This window comes from Tetrapisispora phaffii, chromosome 7 (assembly GCF_000236905.1).
Source record: "Tetrapisispora phaffii CBS 4417 chromosome 7, complete genome".
Lineage (NCBI taxonomy): Eukaryota > Fungi > Ascomycota > Saccharomycetes > Saccharomycetales > Saccharomycetaceae > Tetrapisispora > Tetrapisispora phaffii.
This window is the reverse complement of record NC_016526.1, coordinates 373,450-399,075: the sequence shown is the minus strand read 5'-3', so window position 1 is coordinate 399,075 and position 25,626 is coordinate 373,450. Positions and strand designations below refer to the sequence as shown.

The following is a 25,626-nucleotide window of genomic DNA, read 5'->3' as shown; positions in this document are numbered from 1 at the left end:
ATAAGGAAGTTTATATAAATAATCATAGTTTAAGTTTATCTTTTTAGGATCATTTAAGCTGTTAAATATGCTTTCCTCAAAGTTCCTAAGCTCAAATACAGCATATTATCTACATATTATTTGGACTCATGTCAAAATTTGGGAGAAGGACTTGGGACAGAGAAGAATATGCACAGCTTGCGTCAGAAACATCCAATAACAGTTCAGCTATAACTGCCTCATTATCACCAACTCAGGTAGATGATTTAAAGCAAAAATATACAAACTATGATTTTTTACTAAAGAATTCAATAGCAGATTTAAATAAAAAAATATTAACAACTGGGTTATCCTCATTTAAAAAAGGAAAACAATTTGGGTTCTATTGTGAATTATGTGACTTAACTTTTAAAGACAATTTACAGTATATCGATCATCTAAATCATAAAACCCACAATATTAAATTTGAACTTCTTTTCGAAGAACCTTTAGTTCTTGATCTTAGAGATAATGAGGATATTGAAAGAAATGAATTTGAAATTGCATATAATTATCTTATAAAGAGCTTTGTCAAAAGGAATAAGAAAAGTGCACATAGTTCAGTTAAAAAAAAGTTAACAAAAAATCCAATAAAAAGATCGTAAAGGAGGTAGATACATCAAGCCCAATGAGTTTAAAAATGGGTTTTGCTTCATTTGGTTCTTCTAAACAATGATTAGCACCTAAAGAATGATTGATAAGGACAATTATGTGTCGCAATAATTTACATAATAAATAATAAGTAATGTATATTTAATATTCATCGAGTATTCTTATATGGACTTATCGATAATTAACAGATGATAAAGTTATTTATATTTTATATGAATGACTATTTAAAATTCGACTATTGGACCAGAACCGATACTTCTCCAACAACTCATATCAATATTCCAGTCACGCCATTTGTTAAACATAGCGCGATCAATTGGAACATTTACAGATGGTTGGCCATTGCTTGATACTGGTGAATTATTTGCATTATTGAAATTAGATAATTGAATATGAGGAGTTGATGACTGTTGAACCAACGGTTGCATATTGGAGCTATTCTTAACAATCTCTAGTTCTCTTTTAACATTATTCAATTCTGCCTTTAAGGAAGCAATTTCATCATTCAATTCATCGATTGTAGTTTCTTGATCCATTTGGACAAACATCATCTTTTTATTTTCAGCTTTAGCACCTTCCAATGCTTTCTTCAATTCCTCAATTTCCACTGATTTTTTATCATCTTCAATTGACAGCATAAAGTCAGATTTATCTGTCTCTTCGCCAAAAAAATTTGGAGTGGAATCGGTAGCTTTCACTTCTTCACTTTTACTTTCCTCAGTTTTGATTAATGGTAAACTTTGCTCTAACTTAGTTTCGACATTTGTTGTAGGTCCGACTTCTCTCTCATTAACAGCGTTTTCTGTATTGTCTTCCTTTTCCTCTAAAATTTCATTACTATTTACATTATCTTCACTTTCACTTGGAGCTTCTTCTTCTTCTTCGTTTGGATTAGGAAGTCTAGCTTTCACTTCTCCGTCTTCAACTGAAACTGGTGTTTCGATTGTTTCTACTTTATCATCAATTGTTTCTTCAATACCAACAGTTTCATCAACTGTCTCATTAATACTAATTTCATCTTCATTGCTATTAATAGGTATGATTTCATCACTACCATCTTTCTCATCTGCCTTCTTTTTGCCCTTATTCTTATTCTTTTTTTTTTTCTTCAATTCCTCAACCCTCTTCCTTGCTTCCTCTAACTTGGCTTTCTTAGCAGCCTCAGCATCCAGATCTGACATGACACTCCAGATTAATATGTCTTTGGAACTTTTGAGGTAACTATAATATAATAACGATGCTCTAAAATATAATGAAATAATTATTAACCATTGAAATAATCATGTTTGTTGTATATTAAATCATATTGTTAATGTTCAATGTTAGGCGAAATTTCGTTTGAATTATTAAAATTGATAAAAATTAGCGAAAAATAAATATTCGAACTCCATAATATTGATTTCTAAGATTATAAAATATAACTAGTAATTTAAATAAAAACTTAAGAATTGATACAATCATTTTTATTCTATTAATTAGAAGTGATTAGCTACTATAATTTTAAATTCTGCTTAAGATCAATTAATTTAATTTCTTAGGATACCATAGACGCTAGGTTATTGCACAATTACAATCATGGATTTAACAGTTGACCCAAATTTACATTCGTTAATTACATCTACAACTCATAAATGGGTTTTCGTTGGTGGTAAAGGTGGTGTAGGTAAAACTACCTCCTCTTGCTCCATTGCCATTCAAATGGCATTAAACCAACCTAACAAAAAGTTTCTATTAATTTCTACCGATCCTGCTCATAATTTAAGTGATGCCTTCGGGGAGAAATTTGGTAAAGATGCTAGAAAGGTCACAGGTATGAACAACTTATCCTGTATGGAAATCGACCCATCTGCTGCATTAAAGGATATGAATGATATGGCTGTTTCTCGTAATGATGAAAATGGTGATAGTGATGGTTTAGGCGAGTTGTTACAGGGCGGTGCGCTAGCTGATTTAACTGGATCTATTCCAGGTATTGATGAAGCACTTTCTTTCATGGAAGTTATGAAACATATTAAAAGCCAAGAAAGTGGTGATGGTGATTCATATGATACAGTTATTTTTGACACTGCACCAACAGGTCATACTTTAAGATTCCTGCAATTACCAAACACGCTAGCTAAGTTACTAGAAAAATTCGGCGAAATTACCGGTAAATTGGGTCCAATGTTAAACTCATTTGCTGGTGCTAGTAATGTTGATATCAGTGGTAAGCTAAACGAATTGAAGGAAAATGTAGAAAAAATTAGACAACAATTTACCAACCCAGACTTAACTACCTTCGTTTGTGTCTGTATCAGTGAATTCTTGTCTTTATACGAAACTGAAAGATTAATTCAAGAATTAATTTCTTATGATATGGATGTTAATTCTATCATCGTTAACCAATTGTTGTTCGCTGAATTTGACCAAGAACATAATTGTAAAAGATGCCAAGCCAGATGGAAAATGCAAACCAAATACTTAGATCAAATTGATGAATTGTATGAAGACTTTCACGTTGTTAAGATGCCACTATGTGCTGGTGAAATTAGAGGATTGAACAACTTAACCAAGTTCTCTCAATTTTTAGATAAGGCTTACGACCCAGTTGCTGACGGTAAAGTAATTTATGAATTAGAAGAAAAAAATTAAATAACAAGCGCAGTCGAAGTAAATATTTAATTAATAATATATATTTGAATATATTAGCCTACATTTCCTTCTAACAATTATCAAAAACTGTATAATATCACCGTCATAATAATGGAGTTAGATATAAACAACAAAAAAATACTTTTGCTCCAGGGGAGGTTCGAACTCTCGACCTTCAGATTATGAGACTGACGCTCTTCCGACTGAGCTACTGAAGCTTCAAATATTTACTTCAGAAGAAGTTAGTAGTTTCTATAGCGCTACATTATAAAATTTAATGAACAAGTTACGTTTTAACTTTAAATATTTCTTAATGTGGAGAAACAACCTTATTTTGGTTAGTACCAACGTCTAAGTTAGTGTCGTTAGTCACGTTAGTTGCTTTTGAGAACTCCATCTTCTTATAGTTAAATAATTGATTCGTCTTTTATTAGTATATTTAAACAATTCTATGTAGAGTTAGATGTCCTCTTAATATATAAGTTATCTCATACTTGAGTGTACACATTACGTGTTCAGTCATTTCTCCTAAGATCGTTGGCGCTGTATTGTACATCTGTGTTTATCACGTAGCCACTTACGTTGTAGTGGAAAGTTTTCATCCATCATTTGAAAGGTTGTTCTAGAACCTTCTTTCCCATTACTAAGTGATCAATTGGTTCTGAACTCAAAGTGTCATAAACACTTAGCTCTGTCACATACACTACAGTAATTCTGACAAAGACAATTTTATATTGAAATTATGTTGTTCTTTTATAACAATGTGTCTTAATTAATATTCGGCATGTTTAAGGTAAAATGCAACTAGTTTTGCAGGATACCAACCCCATCACAAGAAGGTAATTTTGTTACTTATCTTCTAGCAATTAAATAATAGAATGTGCAGGCTTAAGTATTTTATTTCCGCTTCATCATTTGAAATGTAACGAGTGATAATAATCAAAATATGTCATATTAATTACATTTATATATTTATATTTAAATGAAGTATGCTAAGGTTATAGAACGTATTATACAAAAGATGCTCTAATATATTTATATTTATTGAATATGATGGCTCAAGCATAGGCTTTTAACTTATAAGATAACTTTCATGACACGATCGAACAACGTCTCCATTTGAATATTCTGTATGTTATCAAACATACTCGTGAAGCTGCTCATGTTAATAATGCCTTCTTTATTATCACCATTAATGAATTCCAGTTTAGAATCCTCATCATCCATATCCACTTCGATCGCACTAGATTCCTTTTTGTATTTATCTTGACCAGCATTTAATGAATTTTTCAAAGAAGTTAACTTACTTAAACGGACTGAAAAATTATTGTCATTAACAGATGTTCTTGATGCTTTTTCATTATTAACTTCATCCAACATTTCTGAATTGACAGTGGTACCAACCATACCTAATTTACAGCCAATATCCAAAAAAATAAAATCAGTGTCATAATTCCAGGATAACCATGAGACATAATTATTATGGGTAAATATGCCAGTCTTTTCTGATAAATCAGAATTAAAGATGATGATTCTTGATTTATAATTAATGTCAGAGCTGCCATTGTCGGGGGTGTGTTCATTTATGGCAATAGCGATCTTTCCACTCTCTTCATCGCAACTAATCAATCTATCTAAATGGCCATTTTTGTAAACACCTTGGGTAAAAGGATAAATATCAAAGCTATTAACAAATACACCTTTTAATAAGTCAAAGGAAGAGAAGGCTGTTTGGGTAGCTATAATTACTGTGGACTCATTAACGACTTTGATGGACTGTATTTCAGAATCTAAATTCATCTCCGTAGTAAATCTATCGTTCTCGTTCTGGGAAACTTGGTCTAATTTTTTGAAAGTTTCAAAATCTATAATTGTAAATTTATCTTCAAAACCATGGAATATTAAACTACCATCTTGAGACCAGGCCAAAGAAACGGAGTTACTGTAATTATTATAGAATGGAAGCGCGACATTCTTTAAACACCAATTTTTTTCATGGTTATCATAAGCCCAATATTTTAGTCCACCATTATTATCAGAAGTGATACATGCTTCAGAATTATTGACCGTAGCTGGTGCCTGTATTATTTTTGTTATTGGAGCATTTAATCCATGAGGATTTAATACTTTAGTAACTAAACGCCATTCTGCTTCCGTATCATTTTTTGTCCAGAACTTCAAACAATAAGTTAAATCCTTTGATGATAACAAATCCTCTGGTGGAAATGCTACTTCATAAGTAAGCATCCATTTACCATTCTGTGTAAATTTAATATCATTTATAACGGGATCTTTGATGTTTAATTCGTATCTTACCTTACCCATGGCTGTATTAACACCTTGTGCTAAATATTGGTATGCTACTTGTTCATTTTTATAAAAGTCATATATTTGGACAGCAGAAGTATGTGGAAAGAATAATTGCTTGCTTACTGGATTTATAGTGGCAACATTTGTGTAATCTTGTTTCTTAGATTTTAGTAACTTCTTTCTAAATTTCTTTTTTGACACAGAGGAATTGGAAATAGTGGTTGATGCTCTTGATTTAATAGCAGAAAGCGGATGAACAGTATTTTTTACAGGACTATTAAAAGTGGGTAATGGACCATTGACAGCCAATTTAGACTGTAAATCAGTTGCATTCAATAACAGTAACTGGAAGTCAGAATTAGAAATATTGTCTGCCATTTGTAATGCTAATGAGTAATATTTATCATTGCCTAAAATGTCACAATCGATGACAACACCATTTAAACGTGGCAAAAACTGTTGGTTATTAGTTGTCAATTGCCAAAAACTGATTACTTTTTCCCAACCACCAGAAATCAAATAGGTAGCATCGCTGTTAAAACATAAAGACAAAACTGTGTCAATATGCCATTTTAATAAAGTACTAGTTAAATCAAATAGGTTTACAACATTAATGACACCAGATGCAAACCCTAATGCCAATTTTGTACAGGAATTGTCTAATGCCATAGTAGATATGTACTTTGAGTTTGCTGATGAGGTATCCTTTGAAGCATTTACAAGGTCAATTTGTTTAAATTTGATATCCACCTTATCATCAAAGATAGATTTAACAATAAAAGTTTTTTTCGATTCAGACTCAAAGGATAATAAAGTCAAATATTTATCATTTTTGGAAAATGCTGATAATATGACATCATCGTATGTACGTTCTAAAGTTATTGGGTTTTCCTTATCACCCACAGTAAATTTGTAAAATCTGTAACTGTAATTTGATGATTTTCCATTATTTATTTTTGTAGTTAACAATTTATACTCATTTGTTGTTGAATTGTGGAATACTTTATAAACTTCTTCATCTTCTTCCAACGACAATTTGATATTTTCAGGTTTTTCAATCATTTTCCCTTTGTAATTAACAGCAAATATGTAACCATGATTTGAGAAGATAGTAATTATTTTATTTGATTCATCGATTGAATTTTCCGTTTGGTTCTTTAGTAAGTTGTTCAGTTTAATATCAACAACAAAATTATCATCTTGACCAGAAAATATCTGAGATAGTGTTTCATTATTAGCGAACTTCAAATTTTTTATGCATTGTCTTGTCTCGATAGAATAGATTTTAATTTGATTATTAAATGGAACAATATAATCTAATTCATTATGAGTTAGACAAGTGACACTCTTCTTTGAACTACTTGAGTTGAAAATGTGTGGAACTATTGGTTTACCACCAGATACCACGGATAATTTATATTGTTGATACACATTGGAACTCATGATGTTCTTGAGTGCGATAACTGGTATATGTTAATTTTTAGGCTGCGGATTGATCCTAATATTAAATGTAATCTAACGCAACAAAACTAGATACAATCAAACACTTGAAAATATATTTGATAAAGTCAAAAAACCTCGAAGATAGTCTGTACTTATAACATGCTCTTCTCAGATATAATTCAATTGCTAAGAAGGTAGTATAATTACTATTAATGATACTTTCAATAATTCTTGAACTAATCTCATCTCATCGCAAATTTTTCAAAATTTATCATCTTATACGTTGCGGAACCGGAAAAAGTGTTCAAAACGGACATTTTGAAAGAGCCTCTGCTAGTGTCTGCAAATTATTTAAAAATATCCAAAGGATACTAAGTAGACTACCTTAATTGATATATGCATATATATACATATATATGAGTACGTCGATATCAATGTGTTAGTAGCAATAAATTGAAACTAATGAAGTTTTAGCAATAGCTACATTGATATGTAATGTATACATTACTGTCATTTGATTTATTCTTTGATGTTGAGATTATTTTTTTTAATTAGTCGTACTTTGTGATCATTAGATCTCAGTATTAAAATTTTTTTAAAAAAATAAAAATAAAATTAAACAACTTTGAGATGATGCTTTTAAATATAATTTATAATAAATTGATTGACTAATTAGTAATTGAAAGACCATGGTATTGTATTTTAGAATTATATTTAGTTTATTTGAATTTAGGTTACAGTCTCTTGTTATTTGTTGATTTGCAAGAATTGTCCGAATCAGTCATAAAGCATAATACAGCATAAAAAATGATTGTTCCAGTTAGATGTTTTTCATGTGGTAAGGTTGTTGGTGACAAATGGGAAAGTTATCTAAACATGTTACAAGAAGATGAGTTAGATGAAGGTACTGCATTATCAAGATTGGGTTTAAAAAGATACTGTTGTAGAAGAATGATTCTAACCCATGTTGATCTAATCGAGAAGTTTTTAAGATACAACCCATTAGAAAAAAGAGATTAGGCTATTTTAAACTTTAATACATTAAATCATTTATCTAAAATATCTTAATTATAGAAAATCCTAGGTTTGCACCAAATTTAATACTCCCTAGATCGTTAGATTATTCAAGAATAAAAAACTTAAAAAAAACATAACAACAATAATAATAGTAACAAATATGCTTGAAGAATTCTAAAGAGTATATGAAGAAAGTTAATTGCAACATAATTCTAGGTGATCATGTTCTAAGAACTAATTTTAATTTGTATAATAACTCATCATCATCATAATAATGTATCATAAGAAATACTTGTAATTACATTATATAAAAAATAATTTCAGAAACTACGTAAATTGTTAAATAGTACTGAAAAGTCATAAATAATGTCAATAATATATACATATATATATATTATACAATAGAATATTATTTGAATTGCGTATAATATATTAATTTACCTACAAGTATTTGACTTTATCATTTTTTAATCACGGTAATTGCGCTTTGCCATACCTTTATAACTTTTTCTAAAGACAAGAAGTGAATCAATCTTGCTTAAAGCTAACTCTAACAACTCTTTCCTTTTCTGTAATTCTATGTGCCTGGAAATTTTTGGATCCTCCTTTGCAAACAGTTCAATTTGCTCATTAGTTAACAGATTTAATTTTCTATCTAATTCAATTGGAAAATTGTAAAAAAAGTCACTTAGCAACTCAACGTTTAGAAATAATACTGCAGTAGATGTTAGCTTATCGCTAACTGCATCTAGAAAAATCTCTGGACATTTATCTTTTTCGGATGTAGAATTACATTTGGTTCTTAATAATTTTAATCTAAAATTTAGAACTTTAGACCTTTTTTCTAGAAACATTGCTTCTGCACCTCTTTCAAGTAGAAGTTTCGACATACCTAATGTTTCTTTATTGTCTGATGGTTTATGCTTTTGTAAATAAGATATTACATGTTGAAGCTTTCTACTCCCAATTGCATTTCTAATAGTTTGGTATTTTTCGTTACATTGTTTTAATTCTTCCTTTAGCAAATTAACGGCATGTTCTCTTGAGATAATCCAATCTCTTTCTTCAATATCAATTTCATATTTAAATGGTTTGATACAATTTTCTACTTGATCTGTAGTAGTGTAATATTTACTATTTAATACAGTAGCTGCTGTATCAGTCACTAAATCTTTAATCAAATCGTGATTTTTCAGTTGAGAATTATCGAGTATATTATTTAGCTCCCTTAAAATAGCATTAGTGATCAATGTTGTAGATTTTCTACCGATACCAATTTTTGTAAGACTTGAAGAGGCAAGATCAAGTTTCTTATGCCAATATAACATTTCATTTTCACTAATGTCATTACTCGAAAGTTCGGATAAATTTTCATCTTTCCAATATCTTGTTGCTAGGAAATCTAGCACATTTTGATCTAGATCAGCTTTTAAAATGGAAGTAGGCTCAGCTCTATTGAAATTTTCTTGGAATTGCTTTATTGCTAATTTAAAAATGTCAACATTATTCAATAAATATGACTTAGCTGTCAATTGTCTATCGTTAAACTCTACTTTGAAATGGTAAGCTGTATCGTCTAAGCTTTGTTGGATTAATTTGGAAGTTGGTTCCAATGCATCTGACATAGATATTTCTAATATTTTGATTAGTTTTTCTCTTAGTTTTTTGGTTGAAACTTGGCAATTTTTGAAAGCATCCTTATGTTCGGCAAAGTAACTTCTCTCAAATTGTTTCGTTGCATTTTGCTTCGACTGACTTAGTAAATTTTTATCTTTGCCTGATTTTGAATATTCAAAAAGTGATGATTTTTTGTTATTCATGGATTTTGTAATAACACCGACATATCCCATTTTAAGTGGGTATTTTTTGTTATTTAGAATGGCTTTTGCAGTTTCTGTATCCACTAAATCCAATTTTGTAATAACACCTATGGTTCTAGAGCCAGTTGGGTCTACCTTTTTGGAAGCCATTAGCGCAGAACTATTTGCTAAATCAACATCTGCAGACGAGATAGCTAATATAATGTTTGGTGCTTGCAAATAATTATCACATACTTTCAAAATTTTCGATTTCAATTCTATTGGTTGATCAGCAGCTTCGATTTGAATATAACCTGGTAAATCAACCAATGACAAATCTGGTACGTTTGGAGATTTGATTGTTAGTTGAATTGGCTCTTCTGAAATTGCATCGCGTATTGGAACGCTTAAATTAGCATCTACTAGTAACCTCTCAACTTCTTGAAAATCAGTTAAGTTATAGATCCTTAATGATGGGAAATCAGCCGTTGTCTCTTTTGAATTTGGGGTATTTACTAAAGTTAATTCGATTGGTCTTCTCGTTACCATATTGGAACCTTTCGGTAGAAACTGTTTTCCAACGATTGATTCTAATACAGAAGATTTACCAGAAGATTGTGAACCAATAACAACGATTGATGGTAATGTTAAATGGCTTGAATTAGTATCAATTCTATTTAATATTGATCTTATTTCTATCATCTGTTTTGTTAAATTCAACATGACATCATTAGTGTTATCTACCTCATCTAATAAATCGTCGTCTTCGCTATCGTCTTCATCATTTTGTGTGGAAGCAATTATCCCAGTGCTCATAGCAACAGAACTGCCTGTATTATTGTCATTATTGTTATTATTACCGTTCTGACTTCCATCTGGATTAGATAACATATCATTGAAAAAGTCTCGTAAGTTACTTAAATATTCATTTTCTTTTAAACCTTCCACTTTGTATGCTATGTAACTTCCTGTAGCAGCAAATAACCCGCCAATGTAAGCTGGTACTTTTATTACCCTTGTTATTAATTTTGGAACAAAAGTAGAAACAAACCTTTTCACATTGATAACCTCGGAGTTCACTAGATAAACGCTTCTATTATGTAGGACTGATTGACGTTTTCCATATGTTATAAGATTTCTTGAACTCAATTGATTAGTCAATATGGATTGACTTGATAGTAACTTTCTATAACATTTACTATAGTTTAAAATTAGACTTGAATTTTTTTGAGTAGTTCTATTTAAAAAAGGTATCATTAATCCAAATCACACGAATACAGAATTATGTTAAAAATGGTCTAATTACGTGAACAATAAACAAAATGTTTATATGTCTGTATAAAATTAGTAGGGATGTGTCTTTTTAAGTTCTTTCTAATAGAGCAAGCACTAAAACAAAGATGTAAAATATGAAGGGACTAAAGTTTATAAAGTGATTGAGATCTAATTAAATATGTGCACTAATCAAGATCATCATATAATACATAAGCTAAAAAAAAAGTAAAATAAGGTTAATTATAAGAATGAGTATTTAATTATTCGACCGTCTCATTGTTAAGAATATATTGATTGGAATGGAAGAGTTGAGAATTGAAAAATGAAGTCCATAGAAACCCTAAACCCCGCATTAACATAAAAGTTGTAACCCTATTTCGAAGACACCCTATCAAAAGGACAAACGCGAAAAAATAAATAAAATCAAAAATCAAAATATTTTTCGTGTTTTGAAGAAAGTGAAGATGCGCCATCGATCCAAGAGATATGACTGGTGCTCGTAAAGAACTAGACTGCTATGCTAGTCTTAAACACATAGATGCCCAGTCTATATATACATGTATCTATCGATATATATAGATATAGATATATATATGAATATGAATTGCTATAATGAAGTTTCAATTTTTGTGGTGACAAAACCCAACGTGACGACGATGTTCTTGTTGATTTGCTGTTGCACTCGTAAACCTTACTTAGTTCCCTCCTTGTCATATAGTTTCAACTTAACGTATTATGGTTGTTTTACGGGGAAAGTGATTGTGATTGACATTCATTTCGTAGTGTCAAATCCCGTCCCCAAGTTTTCTCCCCTTCTTAACTTTTTTCGCACTAAAATTTTAAAGATATTCTACTCTTTAAAATGTAGCTATATTAACTATATATTTTATTTTGGAAAGTTACACAACATTACATGATGCTACATCTGTTAAATATTTTTATTATTTTTCATAGTTAATTTTCAGAAGGGAACAAGTGCCTTACTCTACTGTTCTTTAATAAGTTGGTAAAAAGGGTAGATTAAAACTTTATTTTGGTGTTATAATTGCATTACCTTCTGATTTGAACTATTCTTTATTTCATTATGTTTCCTTAACATTAATATTTTTCACAATCAAAATCTATTTATTTTAATTTAACCATGAGTGAAAAAAATGAAATAAACAAATAAATCAATAAATAATTATCAAATGTGTTCAAGTGATAGAAATTTAATTTTGTATATATATTGATAAGTTTGTTCTGGTGGTTGCAGGTTGTTCTGTTTGTTCTTATAAGTTGGTAACTTTTATGTTTTTTATTTGGTAATAATTTCTTATTGTTAACTTATATTTCATTATTTCATTCGTCTTCAATTTCAATTAATTCTTTCTTCCAAATACGTTGTTTACTTGTTGTTTTTTAATTTTTAAATATTAATATATTACTTAATTGTTTTTATTTATAAAAGAAAATCTATTTGTTACGTGATCTTTGATACTTCGATTTTATTCACTGATAAGACAATCAATCACAAATATTATACAAAACAAACGATAAAATATGGCTCCAAAGGCAGTTACCAAAAACACAGAAACTTCTTCTAAAAGTTACAAAGATTTAATCACAGAAGCATTAATCTCATTAAATGATACTAAAAAAGGTTCTTCTAGAAGTGCACTAAAAAAGTACATTGAGCAAAACTATGCCAGTATTTACAGCTCTTCAAGCTTTGACCACCATTTCAACAATGCCATTAAGAAAGGTGTTGAAACTAAAGATTTTGCTCAACCAAAAGGTCCATCTGGTTCTGTTAAATTAGTCAAGAAAACTGACACTGCTGCTAAAAAGATAATAAAAAAGAAGGCTGCTCCAGCTAAGAAGGCTACTCCAGTTAAGAAGGCTGTTTCTACTAAGAAGGTTGCTCCAAAGCCAAAAGCTAAGGTTACTACCGCTAAAAAGGCTGCTTCTCCAAAGTCTACTGATGCTTTAACTTACAAAGATATGATTAGTAACGGTATTAAAAATCTAAATAATGGTAAAGGTGCTTCTCGTTCTGCCTTAAAGACATTCATCAAAGATACATATTTCCAAAAAAAAACTACTATCAAGCAACTTCACTAGTTTATTCAACAGCACAATCAAGAAAGCTGTCGATTCTGGTGAGTTCTCCCAACCAAAAGGTCCTTCAGGTGTTGTAAAGATTAACAAATCTAAGAAATAGATGTTTTTTTATTATGTTATTTTGGTCTATGGTTAAATCATTTTCATTTTTTTATTCTTTATTTTCATAATATGCTCATGTTGAATTAATGGTTTTTATAATTGTGATACGAAATAATATCTCTGGAGTTATTTTTGTTGACATTTGAGATTAAGCTATTATAGATTATAGTGAGCAACGAAAAAGTAAATATATTTTACTGAGTGTACATTGTATTATATCTTCTACAGATAACTTCATTATATTATTATATTTTGTGTTATTCTAAATCAAGTAATGTTAGTTATTATAAAAAATCTACTTTAATAATTAATCAAAGTTTGAAATAGTGCAGTATCAGAAATAGTACTTCATTATTTTTGTTTTATATGTAATCTTAACAATATATATATGACTGGATCTCTTTTCTTTTTATTGTCGCGTTGATCAAGCTCATCTCATCTCATATGGCAACTTTTTGAAAAATTGAATCAACCTTTAAAATTTTTGTGAAAAAATTAGTACATACATATTATAAAATTTCAATTAATCAGTCTTTAACATACTATTTGTGGTATTTAGATTCCAAGGAGAGAGGAACAGTTATCAACGCTGCTAATATTTACTTTATTAGAACACCATAACTAGCATTTGCATCTGTCATTAGGCATACTCATAAAAACTTTACCAAGAAATATCATAACTTCATATACCAAGAAAACACAACCGCTGATTATACCATATATATCTAGTTAAAAAAATGTATGTGGATGATAAGAACTCTAATGATGTTTCATTTTCCCAAATATCAAATTTATTACCATATTATACGGATTTATCTTTGACTGTATTGGCGACATTGGAAAATATTTCAACTATTCTACTTAGATATATTCTATTAAATACGTTAACACCTCATTCGATAGTTAATTTAATACAAAATCAAGATTTGAATTTACAAGTAGATGATAATATAGACTCGGGTGGTGTGTTAGATAACACAACTTTCCAAAAGTTATTGTCACTTTTCAAGGAATTAATGTGTCTATTTGAAAACAGAAGTCCGGATAATTCATTCACAATTACGGTCCATGATGTTACTGGAGGTCTCTGGGTTCCAAATCAGTCAATAGCACATATTATAAAAGACGATAGACAGTTTATTGTGAAGACTGTCAAACAAATAAATTTATTAAAATATTTATTGATTGCATTAGGTTGTTATGATGATCTTGGAATTGATGTTTTAGAAAACATGTTTTTTGATGTATTTTGTTCTCAATCATACTTTAACAAGAGAACCAGTTTATTTAAAAATAAAAATTATGAGGCTCCTGTTAATAATAAAAAGGATATTCTAGCAGATGACCAAACAAGAAAATTTTTGAAGACACACGGGGTATTACTTTTGGAACTAAAAACACAAGCATTAGTATTGACGTTAGATGAAATTAGAAATGGGAGTAGTAGCATTACAAAAAATAGAATGTCACAGGTTCTAGAAAAAATATTTCCTAACGATGAAATGAATGTTAGAAAAAAAGAAATGTCACCAGCTGAATCTGAATTTATAGAAAAATGCATCCATCGTAAGAATTCTCTTTTTAAATTTACTAATTTTGAAACATTGACTGAACACTATAGTTGGAAAGAATTTATAAAAAGTCTATTGAGTTTTTGTAACAAGAATATTGGAACAATAATACTGGGAAGAGCAGGTCGCGGTGTGAATCCTTTATTTGATTATAAACTAGAGAATTTTAATCCTAAATTATTGCAATGTGGGGAACCTGTTATTCCATTCAAATCCGAAGATGACGGAATTGAACAGGATTTGCATATCAAAAGAGAAGAATTGCATCAGCCTAAGAATGAAGCAGAAAATGTGAATGAAGTGGGTAATATAGTTAAAATGGAAGGAAATAGTACAGCCATTTTTTCAATGAACATTCCTAATTCTGAATCACAAACTACTGCTACAAAGAAAAAAGCAAATGTTCTAAGAAATAAGGCAGCTGTGTCACCTAAGAGAACTCAGATGACTTCTAAAGAACTGGTTGACGTAGCACTTGTTGCCTCTGCCCAAAATGGTGTTAAAAAATTGAAGCCAAAGAAAAATTGGACAAAGAGAGAAGAAGACGTTTTAAAAATGGGTTTACAAGAGTTAGGACCACTTTGGTCCAGTATATTAGCTTTATACGGACCAGGTGGTAAAGTAAACGAAGTTTTAAAAAATCGAACACAAGTTCAATTGAAAGATAAAGCTCGTAATTGGAAATTAAAATATTTAAAGATTAATGAAGATTTACCGGATTATTTACTCAAAGTCACAGGTAAAATTAAAAAATAAAGTGAGATTTTGAGGTAAACTAGTTATATTACACACAAATTCACGGCTGACTGTGAGGGTCTGCAAATTTATTGTGCATTAGTCCTATTAAAGTAATGTAAATATATATTCCTGTACACGCTTATTTATATACATATTTTTTGAGGTCCACTTGCTTCCCCAATAATCTCATTGATTTTTTATAAATAACAAACAAATATGGCAACAATCACAACTTTAAGAGCGTTTAATTTTAATTTAACAGAAACAGCACAAATAATAGTGCAACGGGTTCTCAAATCTAAGTGGGAAAGTTCGTTGAATGTAAATTAAATGTTGAGTGGGTTATACGATCGTCTTATTATCTCTTGGAATAAGTAAGATAGTGGCAATAAAAAAAATAATCCAGTAGAATGCGCAACAAATGCAATTTGTAGAAAGAGAGAAACTTTTTGGAAATAATCCATTAAAAACAAAATTATTCAAATTACTCAAATTTTATGTACAAGCCATGTAAAAAAATGAATCAAGCAAAATTCAGTGGAGGTAAAGTACCTCCGGCTCAGATACTGTTGTCATGTATTGAGTTTTCTATTTGAGATAATAAATAACCGCGCGAAAAACATGTCGTTTATTAGTTCCTCTTCAATGAAAAAAAAGGAAAAAATTCAAGAACTACCCGTACAACAAGCTGCGATGGGCAGAGACTAAGAGAACTCTTAATAGGGTGCACAGTATTGTGGTTCCAGTTGCTCCCAACGGTAAATGACAGATTTGTTTTGTATGAAACTTGTGCTTCTCATTCGTTTGTTTGTCTGTTTTTTTTCTTTTCTCACATTTGCTATGTCTTCCAGTGGAAATCCTGACAGCTCTTTTGTTTATAATTAATTAAGTACGTTAACCACGGGGAAACGGAAGGTGATGAAATAAAACCAGAAAACACAATTGTTGCGAGATCTTAGAGACGATTTTTTTGCACTGAGATTGATTAGTGATATGCTTTGCGCGGATAAAACTCCACATTTCGAAGGCTATGAGCAAAACATAGAGATCGTTTACGCTCACTAATTGACATTCTCAACTGCATTAAAACAGGATATATGCCAAAACCATGTAATTAAATACATCAGGAAGGTTTCATTTTTATTTCTTTTCGTTTGACCATTTTGAAGTAGTGATAGGAGAGTGCGTAAAGATTGCAAGGATTTATTTATTTTTCAAAATAACCTAACTACATTTAATTTTATTCTTTAAAGATGACACAATTGTTTCAAATTTATACAACTTTCTTCGGTGTTTTTTTTTGATACTAGAGGTGAAACATGTTGAAACAGTTTCAAACAGAAACGCTCATCTTTTCAAATCTTTTCCTGATGATCTAGATTATGCTCCATCGCAGAGGTATAAAATTAATTTATGATACTAAGTTTAGTACATTCATTGATATATGACCTAGTTTATTATCTTTTCTTGTTTCAAGATTTTTATATATTTGATATAGGATTAGTTACTTGTTGATGTTTGTTTTTTTTGTTTCTCTCTTGTGGAATGTTATATGTATACCACTGGTGTTATACTCTTATATACCGAGCATATGTTTTACGTTGCTTTAGGTTTTCTAATAGAAAGTTTCTTTTTATTTTGGGGTTCTGAGAAAATTAGATCTCTTTCTCTTTCTTAGTACAAAATCTTGTCAATTGTATTACTTTAAAACATTAAAATGCACATTTAACCTAAGATTTATAATAATAAGAGATGCAGCAAGCTTTCTACCAATCAAGTTTCATTCGTAAGCAACAGCAAACATGGTAGCATTATCTCAATTTGAGAACCAATTAAACTTCTGACCAGCTGTCTACGCAAAGAAAAGTGATTATTGTCATGATACTACTATACAACCTCGAAGATAACATTTGTAAATATTGTCCTCTAATGGAAAAAAAGAGCTACAACCTATTATCAACTTGCCTTAGTCTTGACAATTATTTATTATCTGTTTTTAATAAATAGCTTATAGAAATACTTTTATCATTAATAACATTAATCATAAATAACTTTTAATCTTTAAATGAACTGAAATTGAGCATGTGCTTTACTACGTTAAATGTCAGGTTTTTTCACTCCTTATAATGAGAAATTATTTTATATCTTATAGCATATTTATGGAAAATATTAATATTTTTAATTACCATTGTATCACATTAGTTATTAATCCTCAATATATAAATATACTTTGTATTATTGTTCTTTAAATATGTTATATATGGAATATATAACATATTTGTCTATGTATTTATTCTTATTGAATTAACCAACTACTATTAATATAGCTAATACTTTACTAACAATACTGATTTATTACTATAATATTTTGTAAGAGTTATGGAACGAAAAACTGACATTACAACAGCAGAAAATATATTTGAACCTATGGCTCTGCTTGAAGACTCTTTACCAAATGTTATTCCTCAAACTTTGGTAATACCAGATATATCGATGATGGAAGAAGAGATTCGAGAAAGAATTGAATTAGCGAGACAAGAGACTAAACATCTCTCCAGTCAAATTGATAAAGTAAAGAACAAATACCGAGACTCAGATTTATTTCAAATGTCAAACCGAGTGTCTTCCATAAACGCTAGTAAATTGAATTTAAGCCCAACAATCTCGTTAAAAGGTCATAATAATAAAATAACAGATTTAAGTTGGAATTCAGATTCTAAAAGTATACTAAGTGCTAGTCAAGATGGCTTCATGATTGTTTGGGATGCAGAGACGGGTTTAAAGAGAAATGCAATTCCTCTAGATTCTCAATGGGTATTGAGTTGTGCATTATCACCATCCGGTAAATTAGCAGCAAGTGCTGGTTTGAATAATAATTGTACAATTTATCGTGTATCCGAACATGAACGGGTTAATCAAAGTATTGTCTCCATTTTCAAAGGCCATACTTGTTATATTTCAGATGTCGAATTTTATGGTGATTCAAATGTAATAACAGCTAGTGGTGATATGACATGTGCCTTATGGGATATTCCAAAGGCAAGAAGAGTACTTGAATATACAGATCATTTGGGTGATATTTTAGCATTAGCTTTACCCCCAGAAAGGTCAAACAAGACTAATATGTTTGCAACAGGTGGGTCAGATAGTTATGTTCACATATGGGATACAAGAGCACCTTCTTCAGTGCAGAAATTCTATATCAGTAATAGCGACGTAAATACGGTCAAATTTTATAATGATGGTAATGCAATAGTAAGTGGCAGTGATGACGGTATCATTAGGTTATATGATCTGCGTGCAGATTGTAAGATTGCAGACTATTCATTAGCAAAAAGTTTAAGTGATCTTCCTTACCCACAAAGTGCATTTTCTTCAAAATCTAAAAATGTTACAACACCCATATCATCTCAAGGGTCTACGGAAACATTAAACTCATTATATGACGCGCAAGGTATATTGGATCTTGATTTCAGCTATTCGGGTAGGTTGATGTATGCTTGTTATCCAGATGTTGGCGTCATCGCATGGGATATCTTGAAGGCAGAAATTATAGGTAAATTAGAAGGTCATTCAAATAGAATTACAAAAATAAGAACCAGTCCAGACGGTTTAGCCGTGTGCACGGGATCCTGGGATACTACTATGAAAATTTGGTCGCCTAATTATATGTGAACACATTTTGATAGAAATTTACGATGAAATTCATGCCAGTAATTTGAAAAGTCGACAGACTATTTCAATGATGATGATAATAATGATGCTAATAATGGATCCTGAATACTTTGCTGCATAGGATGTTATTTTCTTTTATTTTGTGACACTTTAAGTTTGTATTAATAAAAAGTGCGCATGTCAAATGTGAACCGATGTTTGATTCCTTTGGTATGTGTGCGTTTACGATTTCTATCTGAAGAACGACAAACCAATTTTATGAAATGACAAGAATGATTCTATCAGGTTGTAATATACTACGACAATGAAAGGCTCATTAACTTTAATATCTATCCATTCAATTATCTGTTCCTTTGAGAACGTTTAGTTATTGTGAAGGATGAGATGTTAGAATCTTCGACTTTCAAATGTACTTACTAATGCAGCATTAAAAGGGGGCGTGTGATCAAATTTGATAGAAAAAATATCTATTAAGGTTTATTGAGCAAGGTCATCTAAACATAAAGTATTTTATGCACTCACATGAATTTCTGATAAACCCAAAGTTTAAGCTCATTTCTTTTAAACCCTCATTGTAATGTTATATTCACGGGTTAGTATATGAGTTATAAATTCTATTTGATAAGAATCTATATGAAGTATTGAACACTAAGAAAGTAAGTTATGATCAAAAAGATTTCAAATGCTTCTTGTAGTTAAGTATTAGGAATAAAAGATTAATACTACATCAAATAAGGTTATTCTTGCATAATCCATTCAAGATTACTTTCAGTTGATTTTGAATTGAAATTTATATTTCATTACATTATTATATAATACAAGTTTATCTGTAAATGCATAAGGATTATATTAATCAGTGTTCTTTTTCACGTAATCCCATAGACTTTTTAATAGACCATCAGGAAGACTATATAAATCAATAATGAATTCTCCATCTTCAAGATTATTGGTGACGTTCATTTCATCCGAACGGTTGTCAGTTACCATTTGAACAACGCCGACCAAATCATCTTCATTTAATTTAGTTAACCCAAATGCAAGTTTCTCCAAATCGACATTACCTTTAATAGTCGATGTACTAGCAGTTTTGGCTTTTTTAGGTTTGACTTCGCTAGCAGTAGTGGCCTTACGCTTGGTGCTTGTGTCTTCTACTGGTCCACTTTTAGCTGATTCAGCTATTAAAACAGGTTTATTCAATGGTATCTGTATAACGTGGTCTACCTGGTAAGTTTCCTGCAGAAAATTTAGATCATGAGTAATTTTTCTTTCCCCAGCTTTTTCTAAAAGTACAACAGATATATCTAGAGGAAACCCACCCCAACCTTGTTCTTCGATTTTAAATGGGACTTCAGTAAAAGTCCTGTTGGGATTAGCAAATGTTGGATGTAGATGGTAAATAACTTTGTCAAATATTGTTGCTGGAACTTCATTGCCTTCTTCATTTAATAATACTATTTCAATGCTCCATTTACGCATTGGAAAGTTTTCAACAGGAGGTAAATCATGTAATATATGTTGCTCAGTTTTTATTCTTATTGTTCTTTTAATGCTCTATATGGATTCATAATAAAATATGATGTATATTTAATATTATTAGAGGTTAGTAATAATTTCTCATATAATATTGTTAATGAGATTATTATCGCATTCAAATGAAAATTATAATACGTACTGCTACCATGGTTAACTTCTAAATTTTGGTTTATATTTTATTGTTGTTATTATACCTTTGACTGAATTAGGAAAGTATTAGACATATGTCTAAACTTAAATTAATCTTATATTTATATATATTTTGTCGAGATTTCTTAGAAAGGTCAAGATGTGAATTTGAAGTAACCGCTTTGCGATTTATTCGTAAACAATGATATTACCTAAGGACATCTTCGTTTGCAGTATTTGATGAACATATGCAAAGTGACAGTAATTCGGCAAGAGACTTTGAGTAGCAAATCATGTAAATTAATAATAATTTATGTAGTTAGTTATTTAATTATTTATATTCCAAATTACTGTCAAATTAAATTCAAAAAGGGATTATAAAAATCAGTTAAATTTTTCATTATCTTTCGTTACTTAAAATTAAGTATCGGAAGCACACATAAATAAACAATTAAAAAGCATAAAATCCACATAAAATCAGACTCCACTCTTGTTGAGCCACTCACAGAATGATTGCTACCTGTTGTGTTAGAGACATTATTTGTTTTTGGTAGAGTAGTAGATTTTGCTTCAATAGTAGTAGAAGTTTTTGAATGGTTTTGATTTCCATGCTCTTGCATATTTTTTCTCATTTTATTATTAAAAGTCACATTGTCAGAGGTTTCGTTTTTATCATCATTTTTATTATTATTTTTATTATCAGTTGATTCCTGATCGAAGTCAGATGCCTTTTCATCTTCATAATTATCACCTACACCTCGTTCGGAATCAGAATTCTTCTTTCCTACTTTTTTAAGTTGATTATCTTTATTTTCTCCATTTTGTTTATTATCACTATCTTCTTCTTCTTCTTCTTCTTTTTCTTCTTTGTCAAATTCCTTCTGTTTATTGCCTTCTTCTTTTGTATCTTGTAATAAGTCTTCCATTATAGTTTTCAATTGGTTATGATATATGCTATCAATATTATGTATAGTCGAGTCAAATTTAGTATCATAGGAATTTTTGGATTTTTTTAATGTGTTCCTGTTAATAAAATCTGGTAACTCTGGCATATCCGCAAAAATAATATTTGTTGAACTAACTAATTTTGAAAGCAACTCCGGTGAAATTGAATCTTTATTTAAATGCACCACCAGAGTATTAGAATTTGCATTATCAATGGTCTTATCTAAACTATCTTCTATGTTTAGACTAATTATTGATTCATTGCAAAGGCTTTTGGAAATTAAAAATGTAAATAAAAGAATAACTTTCTTATCTACATAAAACATTCTTTATTCTTTTAATTTTTATATTATTATCCTTCAAATATTATGTATTTGTAGGTATATAAGAACTAAGCAAAAGAAAGATTAGATTCATTTTTTATATTAAACCAATAATCATCTTTATAATGACTTCTGTTAATATATTTGAGAAATATTTTGTGACACAACTATTTCAACTTCAGCCTGGTAAAAATTTGGGACCGAAAAATCTATTCCGTCACTTATGTTGTAAGGACAAATAATGGGTAATAACATTTTCATATATGTTTGTAAGTGCTCTATTAATATTATAATGGTAAATAATGTCCTATGCATAAATAAGATAGTATATATAAAAATAATTCCATGACATCTAATAACAATTAACCTTAGACTGTAAATGCATTGCCTAGCCAAGAATATAATCTTCTATACACCATCTTAAGATCATTATTATGAGAAATTGAATGGCCAGAATCAGGATAAATGTGTAAGTCATAATTTCCAATACCAAAGGTATTTAAAGCATTGGAAAACGTATATGTGTTTTTTATATGAACGTTTTCGTCAGCAGTTCCATGAATTAAGAGAAGCCTCTTCAATGAGGCAAAATTTTGAATATTTCTTATTAATGAAATCTCATTGTACCCTTTAGGATTTTCTTTTGGTGTGTTCATGTATCTTTCCGTGTACACTGAATCATACAATGCCCAATTTGTAACCGGTGCGACAGCCATTGCATATTTGAATGTTTGACCAGCATCAATCTCAACTGTTTTTAAAGTAGAAAAGCCTCCGTATGACCATCCCCAGATGGCTACTTTATCCTCATTTATATGAGCTTTGTTAGATTGTATAAATTTATTGGTTACCTCAATTATGTCAGATGGTTCCCAATAGCCCAATTTTAATTTTGCCCAACTCCTATATGCCCAACCTTTACCTCCTGTTCCCCTAGGTTCAATCTGGAGAACAATTGCATCCAAACCTGATGATACTGTTGATTCAAATTCAATACCATATTTACAATCAAATGTCCTTGAGCCAGGTCCGCCATATACGTTAACAAGTAGTGGGTATTTTTTATTAGAATCAATATGTAGAGGTTTGATCTCGATGTAATCTATTACCACACCATCGTTCATTTTCATAGTTTTATAACTCTTGACTGGTAAATCATAGTTGTTCAATGTCTCTTTTAACTTTAGATGTTTAGACAAATAAAGTGCTGTAGATTTTGATTCATCTTCTTCTACTACTTCCATCAGAGTACCAACATTTGTGACTGGTACGCCGGGCCCTAAATTTCTACTAATAACATATCTTGTACTTGAACTGAATGAAAATTCATAAAATGAATAAATATCGTCCGGGTTCTGAAATGATTCTATTTTTAATGGTTCATTTGAATCTAACCTAGTTCCGGATAAATGTTGTGAAAATGAGCTTGCCTTATTTGATGTGAATAATACAGTGTTAGTTTCAAAATCAAATCCAACAACTCCAGCACCAGTTACCTCCCAATCACCTGCAGTAAGTTGACGACCCAAAGACGAAGTTAACTTGGCATAAAAAAACAAATGGTTGAAACCGTTTTCGTCAGGTTGAATATCAATATAACCATAATCTCTTCTTCCAATCGCGTTATTTGGGGGAATGACGGTAATCTTCTTCTGCTTCTCGATCCAGCCATTAAATGCAGATGAGTTTACTGTTCTTGTTCTAGTTAACAAGTTCTTCTCTGAATTAAATATTAGTACCTCTAATTCTTTGGAGGATCGATCAGAAATTTTCAGTAGTAACTCATTTGGAGTCAACCATGCAACATCATATATAAGAACATCGTTATTATATTTCTGAGTTCCTTCTCCAATTTCTAATTTTGATAAAACGTTATCATTCAGGGTGTATAAAAATAATTTGACCGTAGGGTTCTTTGAACCCGGTAATGGGTAATTTATAGATGAATATTTATTCAATAAGTTCGGATCTGTGTATAATTGAAATGTCATTGAGTTTACATCTAGCTCATTAAATTCTGCGAAAACAAATTTAGAATCATCTGGAGCCCACCACACAGCTACATCAGTAGAAAGGACTTCCTCTTCATACACCCAACTGGTTTTTCCATTAAATACTATGTCATTTCCATTACTGGAAACTCTTGTTATTCTTCTTTCTTTCACATCCATAAAGTATAAATCGTTTTGATGAACAAAATAGATGAAATTATAAGCAGGTGAAAAATGTGCATAAGATAATCCCCATTCTTTATCTGTATTATCTACATGAATTGGATGAATAACATTTGTGTCGATTGAATAAATAAAATATAACCCAATCGATGAATGTCTATATTTTTTAATTATATTTGTTCCTAAGATTGCAGTATCTACAGAATAATTCACTTCGATGGAATGGATCTGGTATTCATTACCTTCATATATAAAAGTTGTTCCTATGATATTCTTATTAAATTCTTTATTGTAAAGTTGGCCTGCTTTTATTAAATGTGAACCATCTTCCTGAATTTCAGTAGTGTAATATAACCCAGGATCCTGTTCATGCTTCAATAATTGTTTTGGAGGTCTGATAAATTTGAATAATGTTTCCGAGATAACAAATTCACCGTTCATCGTATTTTCTATATCAAATGATCTTCTGTTTATATCATTACTGCCGAAGTCATTTTCACCTTCAAAGTCATTCGATGTAAAAGTGATTGCAAAAAACTTAATGGTTAACAAAAACATCAGAAAAAATAGAAGATATATTATTACCTTATAATGAGTTTTAAATTTCCTCTGCCAGTATGAACGATAATCACCTTTAAAGTAATGGTCTTCAGGCTCATGGGTCTCTAATGGTATGCGTGACTCTAAGTCTGCCAGTCTGTCAGCATCGTTTAGAATATGTCCATTTCCATCTAAATCATTTAATCGAAGATTTGACATTTCTGAGTCGATTCTTTTCAACTTCGACGATAAGTTTTTCCTTAGCACAGATTGAGTTGAATCATTCATCTAAAGAGTTAAATATGGTTTCTTTTATATCAATGTAGTATTTAATTTGATTGGTAAATTGTAGCATTAAGAACTTGTGAATCGTTGACTCTTAACTGTGCTTTTATTGTGAGTGTTTTGGGTACAAGCTATGATTATTTGGAGGTCAGTTGTCTTTTATCAGTTTGTATACACATATTCTGATGATATACGACTTTTTATATGCCAAGTCGTCATTGTTCGCCCAAAAAGGAAGGCGAACTAAATAAGATTTTATCACAGTTTTTCAGGTAATAATAGAATATGATGAATTTTTCAATGGACTTTTGTATTCTCAAAGTTATAATTCCATTAAATAATATAAATTATAAACCTTAATAGTTCTTTTAAAAGAAAAAATTAAGATTATTATTAAAAGATT

General features: G+C 30.2%; 12 protein-coding genes and 1 non-coding gene across 13 annotated transcripts; 6 read left to right on the top strand and 7 right to left on the bottom strand.

Annotated features, from left to right (window-relative positions):
- Positions 1–128: 128 nt before the first annotated feature.
- On the top strand, positions 129–623 carry SNU23 (U4/U6-U5 snRNP complex subunit SNU23; the record flags this gene model as incomplete). The annotated part of the gene is made up of 1 exon (XM_003686414.1): positions 129–623. One exon carries the CDS (start codon positions 129–131, stop codon positions 621–623), a length of 495 nt encoding a protein of 164 aa, XP_003686462.1.
- Positions 624–854: 231 nt separating this feature from the next.
- On the bottom strand, positions 855–1,811 carry BUG1 (Bug1p; the record flags this gene model as incomplete). Its single annotated transcript, XM_003686413.1, has 1 exon — positions 855–1,811. One exon carries the CDS (start codon positions 1,809–1,811, stop codon positions 855–857), a length of 957 nt encoding a protein of 318 aa, XP_003686461.1.
- A 394-nt stretch (positions 1,812–2,205) lies between these two features.
- Positions 2,206–3,261, top strand: GET3 (guanine nucleotide exchange factor GET3; the record flags this gene model as incomplete). Its single annotated transcript, XM_003686412.1, has 1 exon — positions 2,206–3,261. The coding sequence occupies one exon, from the start codon at positions 2,206–2,208 to the stop codon at positions 3,259–3,261; it is 1,056 nt and encodes a 351-aa protein (XP_003686460.1).
- Positions 3,262–3,406: 145 nt separating this feature from the next.
- Positions 3,407–3,479, bottom strand: TPHA0Gtrna3M. The gene has a single exon. It is a non-coding gene; the product is annotated as a tRNA-Met (tRNA).
- An 859-nt stretch (positions 3,480–4,338) lies between these two features.
- NAN1 (Nan1p) lies at positions 4,339–7,014 on the bottom strand (the record flags this gene model as incomplete). Its single annotated transcript, XM_003686411.1, has 1 exon — positions 4,339–7,014. One exon carries the CDS (start codon positions 7,012–7,014, stop codon positions 4,339–4,341), a length of 2,676 nt encoding a protein of 891 aa, XP_003686459.1.
- An 807-nt stretch (positions 7,015–7,821) lies between these two features.
- On the top strand, positions 7,822–8,034 carry RPB10 (DNA-directed RNA polymerase core subunit RPB10; the record flags this gene model as incomplete). The annotated part of the gene is made up of 1 exon (XM_003686410.1): positions 7,822–8,034. The coding sequence occupies one exon, from the start codon at positions 7,822–7,824 to the stop codon at positions 8,032–8,034; it is 213 nt and encodes a 70-aa protein (XP_003686458.1).
- Positions 8,035–8,498: 464 nt separating this feature from the next.
- MGM1 (dynamin-related GTPase MGM1) lies at positions 8,499–11,087 on the bottom strand (the record flags this gene model as incomplete). The annotated part of the gene is made up of 1 exon (XM_003686409.1): positions 8,499–11,087. One exon carries the CDS (start codon positions 11,085–11,087, stop codon positions 8,499–8,501), a length of 2,589 nt encoding a protein of 862 aa, XP_003686457.1.
- A 1,560-nt stretch (positions 11,088–12,647) lies between these two features.
- Positions 12,648–13,208, top strand: HHO1 (histone H1; the record flags this gene model as incomplete). The annotated part of the gene is made up of 1 exon (XM_003686408.1): positions 12,648–13,208. One exon carries the CDS (start codon positions 12,648–12,650, stop codon positions 13,206–13,208), a length of 561 nt encoding a protein of 186 aa, XP_003686456.1.
- Positions 13,209–14,047: 839 nt separating this feature from the next.
- On the top strand, positions 14,048–15,637 carry TPHA0G01850 (telomere repeat binding factor family protein; the record flags this gene model as incomplete). The annotated part of the gene is made up of 1 exon (XM_003686407.1): positions 14,048–15,637. One exon carries the CDS (start codon positions 14,048–14,050, stop codon positions 15,635–15,637), a length of 1,590 nt encoding a protein of 529 aa, XP_003686455.1.
- Positions 15,638–17,998: 2,361 nt separating this feature from the next.
- On the top strand, positions 17,999–19,294 carry STE4 (G protein subunit beta; the record flags this gene model as incomplete). The annotated part of the gene is made up of 1 exon (XM_003686406.1): positions 17,999–19,294. One exon carries the CDS (start codon positions 17,999–18,001, stop codon positions 19,292–19,294), a length of 1,296 nt encoding a protein of 431 aa, XP_003686454.1.
- Positions 19,295–20,143: 849 nt separating this feature from the next.
- Positions 20,144–20,770, bottom strand: TPHA0G01830 (uncharacterized protein; the record flags this gene model as incomplete). Its single annotated transcript, XM_003686405.1, has 1 exon — positions 20,144–20,770. The coding sequence occupies one exon, from the start codon at positions 20,768–20,770 to the stop codon at positions 20,144–20,146; it is 627 nt and encodes a 208-aa protein (XP_003686453.1).
- Positions 20,771–21,366: 596 nt separating this feature from the next.
- Positions 21,367–22,227, bottom strand: TPHA0G01820 (uncharacterized protein; the record flags this gene model as incomplete). Its single annotated transcript, XM_003686404.1, has 1 exon — positions 21,367–22,227. One exon carries the CDS (start codon positions 22,225–22,227, stop codon positions 21,367–21,369), a length of 861 nt encoding a protein of 286 aa, XP_003686452.1.
- Positions 22,228–22,592: 365 nt separating this feature from the next.
- STE13 (Ste13p) lies at positions 22,593–25,226 on the bottom strand (the record flags this gene model as incomplete). The annotated part of the gene is made up of 1 exon (XM_003686403.1): positions 22,593–25,226. One exon carries the CDS (start codon positions 25,224–25,226, stop codon positions 22,593–22,595), a length of 2,634 nt encoding a protein of 877 aa, XP_003686451.1.
- Between the last annotated feature and the right edge of the window lie 400 nt (positions 25,227–25,626).